General features: G+C 43.6%; 1 protein-coding gene across 3 annotated transcripts in view; it reads right to left on the bottom strand.

Moving 5' to 3' along the window:
* Positions 1 to 1,037: 1,037 nt before the first annotated feature.
* The window catches only part of mtrf1 (mitochondrial translational release factor 1), a 13,287-nt gene continuing 982 nt past the window's right edge, over positions 1,038 to 13,342 (bottom strand). The window contains exons 2-9 of one of the 3 annotated variants that reach the window (XM_079840383.1): positions 7,840 to 7,928; positions 7,685 to 7,766; positions 7,481 to 7,588; positions 4,718 to 4,890; positions 4,471 to 4,588; positions 3,513 to 3,649; positions 2,442 to 2,540; positions 1,038 to 1,782 (exon numbers count right to left, since the gene is read on the bottom strand). In XM_079840383.1, the coding sequence (XP_079696509.1) occupies positions 1,696 to 1,782; positions 2,442 to 2,540; positions 3,513 to 3,649; positions 4,471 to 4,588; positions 4,718 to 4,890; positions 7,481 to 7,588; positions 7,685 to 7,766; positions 7,840 to 7,928 (893 nt within the window). In that variant the 3' untranslated portion in view covers positions 1,038 to 1,695. Of the gene's footprint in view, positions 1,783 to 2,441; positions 2,541 to 3,512; positions 3,650 to 3,910; positions 4,304 to 4,470; positions 4,589 to 4,717; positions 4,891 to 7,480; positions 7,767 to 7,839; positions 7,929 to 13,342 lie in introns of those variants that run through there. The other 2 variants (XM_079840381.1, XM_079840382.1) reach the window with 2 other exon arrangements.

The following is a 13,342-nucleotide window of genomic DNA, read 5'->3' as shown; positions in this document are numbered from 1 at the left end:
GAGTGTCTGATAGTCGCTCTCACACACCCACATCAAGAGAAAGTACAGCAGCACAAGATTAAAAACACCACATGACCTCAGGGTTTCTGCAGGACGTTTAAGACCAGTTCAAGAACACCTCAATGTTCTCACAATGACTTTAAAAATACATTTCCCAACTAATCTCATTACTTTTGAATTCATTTTACCACAAAAATCACTCAAAGTTAGAACAGCTCCGCTCCCAAACACTCTAATATGGAAATAACTTTAACTAAACCACCTTATCACTGCACAAAATGTTCTTTTTTCAGTCGTTTCTTCTCGTTTTCCAGTCTAAAAGATTCTTAAATCAAGATGTATTTACTTGAGAAGCAAAACGACTGGAGGTGAGAAATCTTGTGAAAGTGATTTTCTGGTTAAAACGAGAGCAAATCTCTGCAGATGTGATCATAAACATCAGCTTATGAGATCAGATGTAATGTTCATACCCAATGACAGATGTGTGTTCTTGTTTGAAGCACTCTCTTCATTTTGCTGTCATTAATGAGTCTTGATTTAAAGATGTTTAGAGATTTGTGCTGGAAAACCTAAATCCTGAGGAAGATATTTATATCCTCCTGGGACACAAAAAAAGTTTGGAATTTAGTATTTTTTTCATTTTGTACTGTATTTATGATCCACTAAATATGCAGCCTTGGTACAAAACAGCTATTTTAAATTATAATAATATTGATTTTTTTTTTTACTGTATTTATGATCAAATAAATGCGCCTTGGTATAAAACAGCTATTTTAAATTATAATATTTCACAATTTTTACTGTATTTATGAACAAATAAACACAGCCTTGGTATAAAACAACTATTTCAAATTATTATAATAATTCACAATTTTTACTGTATTTATGATCATATAGACGCAGGTATAAATGTATATTTTTCAGTGTGTGTAATTTAATTAGGACCCTATGAAATCCATTTTATATTTTTGTTTTAGTAATGGTTCAATTAAACTTTAGTGCTCAAAAAGCATCTAATTAAGTGAAATCATAAGACATACAATTTAACAGCAGTTTATTAAAAGTTTAACAAAAGAATGAAATACATTATATTTTGTCTCAAATTCGCATTTATGTTTACCAAATTCTGTGATTTCTGTTGAGCTTTTTACTCATGAGTGCGAGTGAATCATTTCTGTGTGCACTGTCCCTTTAAGAGCCTCGGCATCAGAACACTAGATATTATATTATTATCCAATATGAATCGACATTAATGTCTGTATTAATGAGTCCAGACATGAAGCCGCTTGTACATCTATAGAAGAGTTTAATGACAGGAGATCTGCACACACTTCTGGCATGAAGAGCGAGTGTGTGTGGAGTGTGTGTGGAGTGTGTGCAGTGTGTGTGGAGTGTGTGTGGAGTGTGAGCGGAGTTTGTGCTGAGTGTGTGTGGAGTGTGTGTGGAGTTTGTGCTGAGTGTGTGTGGGGTGTGTGTGGAGTGTGTGTGGAGTGTGAGCGGAGTGTGTGGAGTGTGTGTGGAGTGTGTGTGGAGTTTGTGCTGAGTGTGTGTGGAGTTTGTGCTGAGTGTGTGTGGGGTGTGTGTGGAGTGTGTGTGGAGTGTGAGCGGAGTGTGTGTGGAGTGTGTGCTGAGTGTGTGTGGGGTGTGTGTGGAGTGTGTGTGGAGTGTGTGCTGAGTGTGTGGAGTGTGTGTGGGTCAGCTGATGTTGAGCTGGAGCAGGTCGTGGTTCTCCTGCAGGAGTTTGAGCAGATTCTCCAGATCTTCGCCGCCCCGCAGGAACGCCTGACGACACACACACACACACACACACACACACACACACACACACGAATATATGACCTTTAATAGGGAAATGAAGACACTTAACCCTGTAAAGCCTGGCACATGAATATGAATGATAATAGTCAGGATTTTTTTTTGTGGAAATGGAACATTTAATTGAACCATTATATGAAATACAAAAGAAAATATATGATATAGTGAGAATATGGAGAAAAACAGCTCGATATTATTCAGAGACTGGGCACAAGAGATGCTGATATTTATGAGATTCTGATGTTTGTAATGTAAATCATTGAGATCTTTATAAATGCATATCAATATCTGACAATAATGTGTCTTAGTAAGATGATATTTAATGCTTTGTTTTATGTAGTTTTAAAACAATGCAATGATGATTGACAGATTAACTAATAACCCTTCCTCAAGAGCCTGATGATCATATTTCATACTCATGATTATTATAATAAATGATGTATGATAATCAAGTAAACCTGCGTCAGTCCAGCTGAAATATTACCAACAATAATCACAGTTATTCTTATGTTTACTCTCAGTCGGACACAGAAGGACTGGAGGAGTGTGTGTGGCACACAGGAGTGTGTGTGGCAGGTTCATCAGATCAGATATGATATCGCAGCTTTATATGGTTTATACGTTACCTTGATGTCACGCGTCACATGACCAATCCTGTGGTCCGTCACTCGATCTTGACTGAAGTTATAAGTGCGTATTCTCTCCGCCTGACATCGAGTGCCCACCTGAGACACACACACACACACACACACACACACACACACACACACACACACACACACACACACACACACACACACACGGGTTCAGAGAGGTGTTCTGCTGGTCATTGGCTGTGATTGGTTGACCTGACCTGTTGTCTGCGAGTGCTGTGTGTGTGTGTGTGTGTGTGTGTGTGTGTCTCAGGTGGGCACACACACACACACACACACACACACACACGGGTTCAGAGAGGTGTTCTGCTGGTCATTGGCTGTGATTGGTTGACCTGACCTGTTGTCTGCGAGTGCTGTGTGTGTGTGTGTGTGTGTGTGTGTGTGTCTCAGGTGGGCACACACACACACACACACACACACACACACACGGGTTCAGAGAGGTGTTCTGCTGATCATTGGCTGTGATTGGTTGACCTGACCTGTTGTCTGCGAGTGCTGTGTGTGTGTGTGTGTGTGTGTGTGTGTCTCAGGTGGGCACACACACACACACACACACACGGGTTCAGAGAGGTGTTCTGCTGATCATTGGCTGTGATTGGTTGACCTGACCTGTTGTCTGCGAGTGCTGTGTGTGTGTGTGTGTGTGTGTGTGTGTGTGTCTCAGGTGGGCACACACACACACACACACACGGGTTCAGAGAGGTGTTCTGCTGGTCATTGGCTGTGATTGGTTGACCTGACCTGTTGTCTGCGAGTGCTGTGTGTGTGTGTGTGTGTGTGTGTGTCTCAGGTGGGCACACACACACACACACACGGGTTCAGAGAGGTGTTCTGCTGATCATTGGCTGTGATTGGTTGACCTGACCTGTTGTCTGCGAGTGCTGTGTGTGTGTGTGTGTGTGTCTCAGGTGGGCACACACACACACACACACACACACACACACACACACACACACACACACACACACACACACACACACACACACACACGGGTTCAGAGAGGTGTTCTGCTGATCATTGGCTGTGATTGGTTGACCTGACCTGTTGTCTGCGAGTGCTGTGTGTCTGCTCTCTCTGCCTTCCCATGATGCTCTGGTACAGCCGCGCACGGAGGACACGCATCGCCATATCGCGGTTCTTCAGCTGAGAGCGAAACTGCTGGCATTCAGAGACCGTGCCTGAACACAAAGACCACAAGAGTCCAGGATCAATGATGCAAACCTCATCACACACACTATACTGCTAAAGTATTGAGCCGCTCCTCATCCCTGAGTTCAGGTGTTCAACCCCTTCATGGCCACAGGTGTGCAAGTGCAATGCAAAGTGTGGGATGCAGTGGGGTAAAGTGCGCCGCCACTGGACTCTAGAGCAGTGGAGACGTGTTCTCTGAGTGACCAATCACGCTTCTCTGTCTGACAATCCCATGGGCGAGTCTGGGTTTGGCGGTTGCCAGGGGAACGGGACTTGCCTGACCGCATTGTGCCAAGTGTAAAGTTTGGTGGAGGGGGGATTATGGGGTGGGGTTGTTTTTCAGGGGTTAGTTCCAGTGAAAGGAACTCTTAATGCAAGACATTTTGGACAATTTCATGCTCCCATCTTTGTGGGCCCAGTTTGTGGACGGCCCCTTCCTGTCCCAGCATGACTGCTCCAGTGCTCAAAGCGTCTCCATAAAGACATGATGAGGAGTTTGGTGGAGGAACTGGACTGGCCTGCACAGAGTCCTGACCTCAACCCCATAGAACAGCTTTGGGATGAATTAGAGCGGAGACTGAGAGCCAGGCCTTCTCGTCCAACATCACTAATGAAGAATCCCCATAAACACACTCCTAAACCTTGAGGAAAGAAGAGCAGAAGAGCTGAAGCTGTTAGAGCTGAGACTCCAGATTAAACCCTACAGATGAACAATGGGAAGCTCATGAGTGTGTGAAGGGGCGGCACAACACTTCTGCTGATAGAGTGTGTGAGCGTAATTCAGGTTCTGCAGTGTCAGCTGATGCACCTGTGGGTAGGTGAACCGCCCGTACGGCGCTGTCTGTGGTGTTGACGCTCTGCCCGCCCGCGCCGCGCGCCCTGAACGTGTCGATCCGCAGGTCTTTAGCCGCGATGTGGACGTCGACCTGCAGAGGCATTAGCGTCACTAACACCGAACACAATCACACACTCTCTCACACACACACACACACACACACACACACACACACACACACACACACACACACAGGCGGAATGAGCGAGCGACGGCTGACCTCACGCGGCTGCGGGAGAACGATGACCGTCATGGTTCCCGTGTGAATGCGCTGCATGCGCGACGACAGGCCCACTTCAGGGATCCTCTGGACCCGCTGCGTCCCGGCCTCGAACTTCAGCCAGCGGTTCACGGACTCGCCCGAGATCCTGACGGCGGCATGGTGGAGCCCTCCTGTCACACACACACACACACACACACACACACACACACACACAGACACACAGACACACACACACACACACACACACACACACACACACACACACACACACACACACACACACACACACACACACACACACACACACACACACACACACACACACACACACACACACACACACACACACACACACACACACACACACACACACTATACACTTACATATCACCAGGGAATGACATTCACACACACACTAATCACAGTGGCTTTTTAGTGCTGTCCTGAATAAGATATTTTAAATAAAAAATGTTTACATATAGTCCACAAGACAAAAAAATAGCTAAATTATTAAAATAACCCTGATAAAAAGTTTCTGAATCATTGATTCTCAGTGCTGTGTGTCGTTCACTGATGATCCACGGCTGTGTGTGTGTGTGTCGTTCACTGATGATCCACGGCTGTGTGTGTGTCTGTGTGTGTGTGTGTCGTTCACTGATGATCCACGGCTGTGTGTGTGTCTGTGTGTGTGTGTGTCGTTCACTGATGATCCACGGCTGTGTGTGTGTGTGTGTGTGTGTGTGTCGTTCACTGATGATCCAAGGCTGTGTGTGTGTGTGTGTGTGTCGTTCACTTATGATCCACGGCTGTGTGTGTGTGTGTGAGTATGTGTCGTTCCCTGGATGATCCACGGCTGTGTGTGTGTGTGTGTGTGTGTGAGTGTTTGTCGTTCACTGATGATCCACGGCTGTGTGTGTGTGTGTGTGTGTCGTTCACTGATGATCCACGGCTGTGTGTGTGTGTGTGTGTGTGTGTGTGTGTCGTTCACTGATGATCCACGGCTGTGTGTGTGTGTGTGTCGTTCACTGATGATCCACGGCTGTGTGTGTGTGTGTGTGTGTGTGTCGTTCACTGATGATCCACGGCTGTGTGTGTGTGTGTGTGTGTGTGTGTGTGTCGTTCACTGATGATCCACGGCTGTGTGTGTGTGTGTGTGTGTGTGTGTGTGTGTGTGTGAGTGTGTGTCGTTCACTGGATGATCCACGGCTGTGTATGTGTGTGTGTGTGTGTGTGTGTCGTTCACTGGATGATCCACGGCTGTGTGTGTGTGTGTGTGTGTGTGATGGGTAGGTTTAGGGGCAGTGTGTGTGTGTGTGTGTGTGAGTGTGTGTGTGTGTGATGGGTAGGTTTAGGGGCAGTGTAAGGGGATAGAAAATACGGTTTGTACGGTATAAAAACCATTACGCCTATGGAATGTCCTCACATTTCACAAAAAAAAACGTGTGTGTGTGTGTGTGTGTGTGTGTGTGTGTGTGTGTGTGTGTTTTGTGATGGTTGTTCTTGAGTCTCTTGTTTGTCCTGAGCTGTTAAACTGCCCAATGTTCTTCAGAAAAATCCTGCACATTCTTCAGTTTTCAGCCTCTTCTTCATATTTGACCCTCTCCAGCAATGACTGTATGATTTTCAGATCCATCTTTTCACACTGAGGACGATTGAGGGACTCAAACACAACGACTGAAAAAGGCTCAAACATTCACTGAAGCTCCAGAAGGAAACACGGCGCATTAAGAGCCGGGGGTGAAAACTTTTGAGCAGGATGAAGATGTTCAAATTCTTCTTATTTTGTTTAAATATATATATTTTTTCATTTAGTACTGCCCTTCAGAAGCAACAGAAGATACTTGCGTGTTTCCCGGAAGACAAATTAAGTCCAATTTACCTTGATTTTCAAATTCAATAAGTTTTAATAATGCGTCGTGTTTCCTTCTGGAGCTTCAGTGAATGTTTGAGCTTTTTTAGTCGTTGTGTTTGAGAAAATTCAGCTATTTTTTTGTCTTCTGGACTATATGTAAACATTTTTCAAGTAAAATATTGTATTCAGGACAGCACTAAATAAAAAATAACATGCATTTTGTACGATCCCTCTTATTTAGTTCAAATTATTCCCACTTTCACTGATTCTGCAAGCGGTTCACATACTTTTTCATGCCACTGTATATATATTATACAGTCCACATATTTTATATATATATGTATTATATATCACTATAGTAATGTGCCATTAAATGTATTATTTAATAAAAATGTTATATTTATAATTGATAACTAACCAATAATTTTTATTTTATTTATTTATATTAATAAGTACTATTTATACATAAAATTATAAAATATTTAATATTTTATTTAATTAATATTAATCAAACTTTTTATTTATTTATTTTAATCTAATTTAATCTATTTAATAGATTAATACCTGATAAAACTGTATTTGATTATTTATATTAATCAAAAACAGTTTTATGTAATGTAATCTATTTAATAGATTATTAACAGATAACTGATAATATTTTAATTGATTTATATTAATAAAAAAAAGTTTTATGTAATGTAATCTATTTAATAGATTATTAACAGATAACTGATAATATTTAAATTTATTTATATTAATCAGTACATGCTTATTTTTTTATTTTAATCTTTTTAATATTTAATAACAACACATTTTACTACTTTTTATTAAATTATTATAAAGTACTTTATTGATGCACTTTAATCTACTGGTTTTGTCTGGTCTGAGGACCCCTGAGTGAGGCGTACCGTAATCTGCCGGAGTGTAATTGCAGAGCTCAAAGTCCCAGTGTTTATAGCAGGCGAAGCCGTGGTACATGTCGAAGATCTCTCGCGTGAACTGCTGACAGACGTCTCCTACAACACACACACACACACACACACACACACACACACGCATCACACACACAGCCGTCAGCGAAGCTCTGGTGTCTGATGGGAATGTGATCAGACCTCCGGTGGTCCGTCCCGCCGCCACCTCCAGCACAACGCTTCTGTCGTCCAGATCCTCGGCGGGAACCAGCGCCTCCATCAGCTGGAACATCAAATCAACATTTGACTTTCTCCTGACACAGTTCCTGACGGATGAGTGAAGGAACAGCACAAACCTTCCTGTTGAGCTGCTCTAGTCTTCTGCTCAGCTCCTCATGTTCCTCTCGCAGGAGCGAAAGCATCTGCTGCTCTTCAGCACTGCTGTCTGGAACACACGAGGAACACATGAGGAACACATGAGGAACACGTGAGGAACACATGAGGAACACGTGAGGAACACATGAGGAACACATGAGGAACACATGAAGAACACATGAAGAACACATGAGGAACACATGAAGAACACATGAGGAACACATGAGGAACACGTGAGGAACACGTGAGGAACACATGAGGAACACGTGAGGAACACATGAAGAACACATGAAGAACACATGAGGAACACGTGAGGAACACATGAGGAACACATGAGGAACACATGAGGAACACGTGAGGAACACATGAGGAACACGTGAAGAACACATGAAGAACACGTGAGGAACACATGAAGAACACATGAAGAACACATGAGGAACACATGAAGAACACATGAAGAACACATGAGGAACACGTGAGGAACACATGAGGAACACATGAGGAACACATGAGGAACACATGAGGAACACATGAGGAACACATGAAGAACACATGAAGAACACATGAGGAACACATGAAGAACACATGAAGAACACATGAGGAACACATGAGGAACACATGAAGAACACATGAAGAACACATGAGGAACACATGAGGAACACGTGAGGAACACATGAGGAACACATGAGGAACACATGAAGAACACATGAAGAACACATGAGGAACACATGAGGAACACGTGAGGAACACGTGAGGAACACATGAGGAACACATGAGGAACACATGAGGAACACATGAGGAACACATGAAGAACACATGAAGAACACATGAGGAACACATGAAGAACACATGAAGAACACATGAGGAACACATGAGGAACACATGAAGAACACATGAAGAACACATGAGGAACACATGAGGAACACGTGAGGAACACATGAGGAACACATGAGGAACACATGAGGAACACATGAGGAACACGTGAGGAACACATGAGGAACACATGAGGAACACGTGAGGAACACATGAGGAACACATGAGGAACACGTGAGGAACACATGAGGAACACGTGAAGAACACATGAAGAACACGTGAGGAACACATGAAGAACACATGAAGAACACATGAGGAACACATGAAGAACACATGAAGAACACATGAAGAACACATGAGGAACACATGAGGAACACGTGAGGAACACATGAGGAACACGTGAAGAACACATGAAGAACACATGAGGAACACATGAAGAACACATGAAGAACACATGAGGAACACATGAAGAACACATGAAGAACACATGAGGAACACATGAGGAACACATGAAGAACACATGAGGAACACATGAAGAACACATGAGGAACACATGAGGAACACGTGAAGAACACATGAGGAACACATGAGGAACACATGAAGAACACATGAGGAACACATGAGGAACACATGAAGAACACATGAGGAACACATGAGGAACACATGAAGAACACATGAGGAACACATGAAGAACACATGAGGAACACATGAGGAACACGTGAAGAACACATGAGGAACACATGAAGAACACACGAGGAACACATGAGGAACACGTGAAGAACACGTGAGGAACACATGAAGAACACATGAGGAACACATGAGGAACACGTGAAGAACACATGAGGAACACATGAAGAACACACGAGGAACACATGAGGAACACGTGAAGAACACGTGAGGAACACATGAAGAACACATGAGGAACACATGAGGAACACGTGAGGAACACATGAAGAACACTTGAAGAACACATGAGGAACACGTGAGGAACACTTGAAGAACACATGAGGAACACATGAGGAACACGTGAAGAACATGTGAAGAACACATGAGGAACACGTGAAGAACACGTGAGGAACACGTGAAGAACACGTGAAGAACACATGAAGAACACGTGAAGAACACGAGGAACACGTGAAGAACATGTGAGGAACACGTGAGGAACACATGAAGAACACGTGAAGAACACGAGGAACACGTGAAGAACACATGAAGAACACGTGAAGAACACATGAGGAACACGTGAGGAACACATGAGGAACACGTGAGGAACACATGAGGAACACGTGAAGAACACATGAGGAACACGTGAGGAACACATGAGGAACACGTGAAGAACACATGAGGAACACATGAGGAACACATGAGGAACACGTGAGGAACACGTGAGGAACACATGAGGAACACGTGAAGAACACATGAGGAACACGTGAAGAACACAAGAGGAACACTTGAAGAACACATGAGGAACACGCGAAGAACACATGAGGAACACGTGAAGAACACATGAAGAACATGTGAAGAACACATGAAGAACACGTGAAGAACACATGAGGAACACGTGAAGAACACATGAGGAACACGTGAAGAACACGTGGAGAACACGTGAAGAACACGAGGAACACGTGAAGAACACGAGGAACACGTGAAGAACACGAGGAACACGTGAAGAACATGTGAAGAACCCGTGAAGAACCCGTGAAGAACACGTGAAGAACACGTGAAGAACACGTGAAGAACACGTGAAGAACACGTGAGGAACACGTGAAGAACACGAGGAACACGTGAAGAACACATGAAGAACACGTGAAGAACACGTGAAGAACACATGAGGAACACGTGAGGAACACATGAGGAACACGTGAAGAACACATGAGGAACACGTGAAGAACACATGATGAACACGTGAAGAACACGTGAAGAACACGTGAAGAACACGTGAGGAACATGTGAGGAACACATGAGGAACACGTGAAGAACACGTGAAGAACACGTGAGGAACACGTGAAGAACACGTGAAGAACACGTGAGGAACACGTGAGGAACACGTGAGGAACACATGATGAACACGTGAAGAACACATGAGGAACATGTGATGAACACATGATGAACACGTGAAGAACACATGAGGAACACGTGAAGAACACATGAGGAACACGTGAGGAACACGTGAGGAACACGTGAAGAACACGTGAGGAACACGTGAGGAACACGTGAAGAACACACGAAGAACACATGAGGAAAACATGAGGAACACATGAGGAACACATGATGAACACATGAGGAACACATGAGGAACACATGAAGAACACGTGAAGAACACGTGAGGAACACATGAAGAACACATGAGGCACACATGAAGACCACATGAGGAACACATAAAGAACACATGAGGAACACGTGAAGAACACATGAGGAACACATGAGGAACACATGATGAACACATGAGGAACACGTGAAGAACACGTGAAGAACACGTGAGGAACACGTGAGGAACACATGAGGAACACGTGAGGAACACGTGAGGAACACGTGAGGAACACATGAGGAACACATGAGGAAAACGTGAGGAACACATGAGGAACACATGATGAACACGTGAGGAACACATGATGAACACGTGAGGTACATATGAGGAACACATGAAGAACACGTGAAGAACACCAGTTCAGTTAGCAGGTATAGTTAGGGTCCAGTTAGGGTCAGTTATCAGGTATAGTTAGGGTCAGTTATCAGGTATAGTTAGGGTCAGTTATCAGGTCCAGTTAGGGTCAGTTATCAGGTATAGTTAGGGTCAGTCATCGGGTAGTTCGGGTCAGTTATCAGGTATAGTTAGGGTCAGTTATCAGGTATAGTTAGGGTCCAGTTAGGGTCAGTTATCAGGTATAGTTAGGGTCAGTTATCAGGTATAGTTAGGGTCAGTTATCAGGTCCAGTTAGGGTCAGTTATCAGGTATAGTTAGGGTCAGTCATCGGGTAGTTCGGGTCAGTTATCAGGTATAGTTAGGGTCAGTTATCAGGTATAGTTAGGGTCAGTTATCAGGTATAGTTAGGGTCCAGTTAGGGTCAGTCATCGGGTACCGTTAGGGTCAGTTATCAGGTATAGTTAGGGTCCAGTTAGGGTCAATCATCGGGTAGTTAGGGTCAGTTATCAGGTATAGTTAGGGTCCAGTTAGGGTCAGTCATCGGGTACAGTTAGGGTCAGTTATCAGGTATAGTTAGGGTACAGTTAGGGTCAGTCATTGGGTAGTTAGGGTCAGTTATTGGTTATAGTTAGGGTACAGTTAGGGTCAGTTATCGGGTACAGTTAGGGTCAGTTATCAGGTATAGTTAGGGTCCAGTTAGGGGCAGTTATTGGTTATAGTTAGGGTACAGTTAGGGTCAGTTATTGGGTACAGTTAGGGTCAGTTATTGGTTATAGTTAGGGTACAGTTAGGGTCAGTTATTGGTTATAGTTAGGGTACAGTTAGGGTCAGTCATCGGGTACAGTTAGGGTCAGTTATTGGTTATAGTTAGGGTACAGTTAGGGTCAGTCATTGGGTACAGTTAGGGTCAGTTATTGGTTATAGTTAGGGTACAGTTAGGGTCAGTCATCGGGTACAGTTAGGGTCAGTTATTGGTTATAGTTAGGGTACAGTTAGGGTCAGTTATTGGTTATAGTTAGGGTCAGTTATTGGTTATAGTTAGGGTACAGTTAGGGACAGTTATTGGTTATAGTTAGGGTACAGTAAGGGTCAGTCATCGGGTACAGTTAGGGTCCGTTATTGGTTATAGTTAGGGTACAGTTAGGGTCAGTTATTGGTTATAGTTAGGGTACAGTAAGGGTCAGTCATCGGGTACAGTTAGGGTCAGTTATTGGTTATAGTTAGGGTACAGTAAGGGTCAGTCATCGGGTACAGTTACGGTCAGTTATTGGTTATAGTTAGGGTACAGTAAGGGTCAGTCATCGGGTACAGTTAGGGTCAGTTATTGGTTATAGTTAGGGTACAGTTAGGGTCAGTTATTGGTTATAGTTAGGGTACAGTAAGGGTCAGTCATCGGGTACAGTTATTGGTTATAGTTAGGGTACAGTAAGGGTCAGTCATCGGGTACAGTTAGGGTCAGTTATTGGTTATAGTTAGGGTACAGTTAGGGTCAGTCATCGGGTACAGTTAGGGTCAGTTATTGGTTATAGTTAGGGTACAGTAAGGGTCAGTCATCGGGTACAGTTAGGGTCAGTTATTGGTTATAGTTAGGGTACAGTAAGGGTCAGTCATCGGGTACAGTTAGGGTCAGTTATTGGTTATAGTTAGGGTACAGTTAGGGTCAGTTATTGGTTATAGTTAGGGTACAGTAAGGGTCAGTCATCGGGTACAGTTAGGGTCAGTTATTGGTTATAGTTAGGGTACAGTAAGGGTCAGTCATCGGGTACAGTTAGGGTCAGTTATTGGTTATAGTTAGGGTACAGTTAGGGTCAGTCATCGGGTACAGTTAGGGTCAGTTATTGGTTATAGTTAGGGTACAGTTAGGGTCAGTTATTGGTTATAGTTAGTGTACAGTTAGGGTCAGTTATCGGTTATAGTTAGGGTACAGTAAGGGTCAGTCATCGGGTACAGTTAGGGTCAGTTATTGGTTATAGTTAGTGTACAGTTAGGTTCAGTTATTGGGTACAGTTAGGGTCAGTTATTGGTTA

The sequence above is a fragment of the Gobio gobio genome, assembly GCF_949357685.1.
Source record: "Gobio gobio genome assembly, chromosome: 17".
Taxonomy (NCBI): Eukaryota; Metazoa; Chordata; class Actinopteri; order Cypriniformes; family Gobionidae; genus Gobio; species Gobio gobio.
This window is presented reverse-complemented; position numbering and strand designations above follow the sequence as displayed.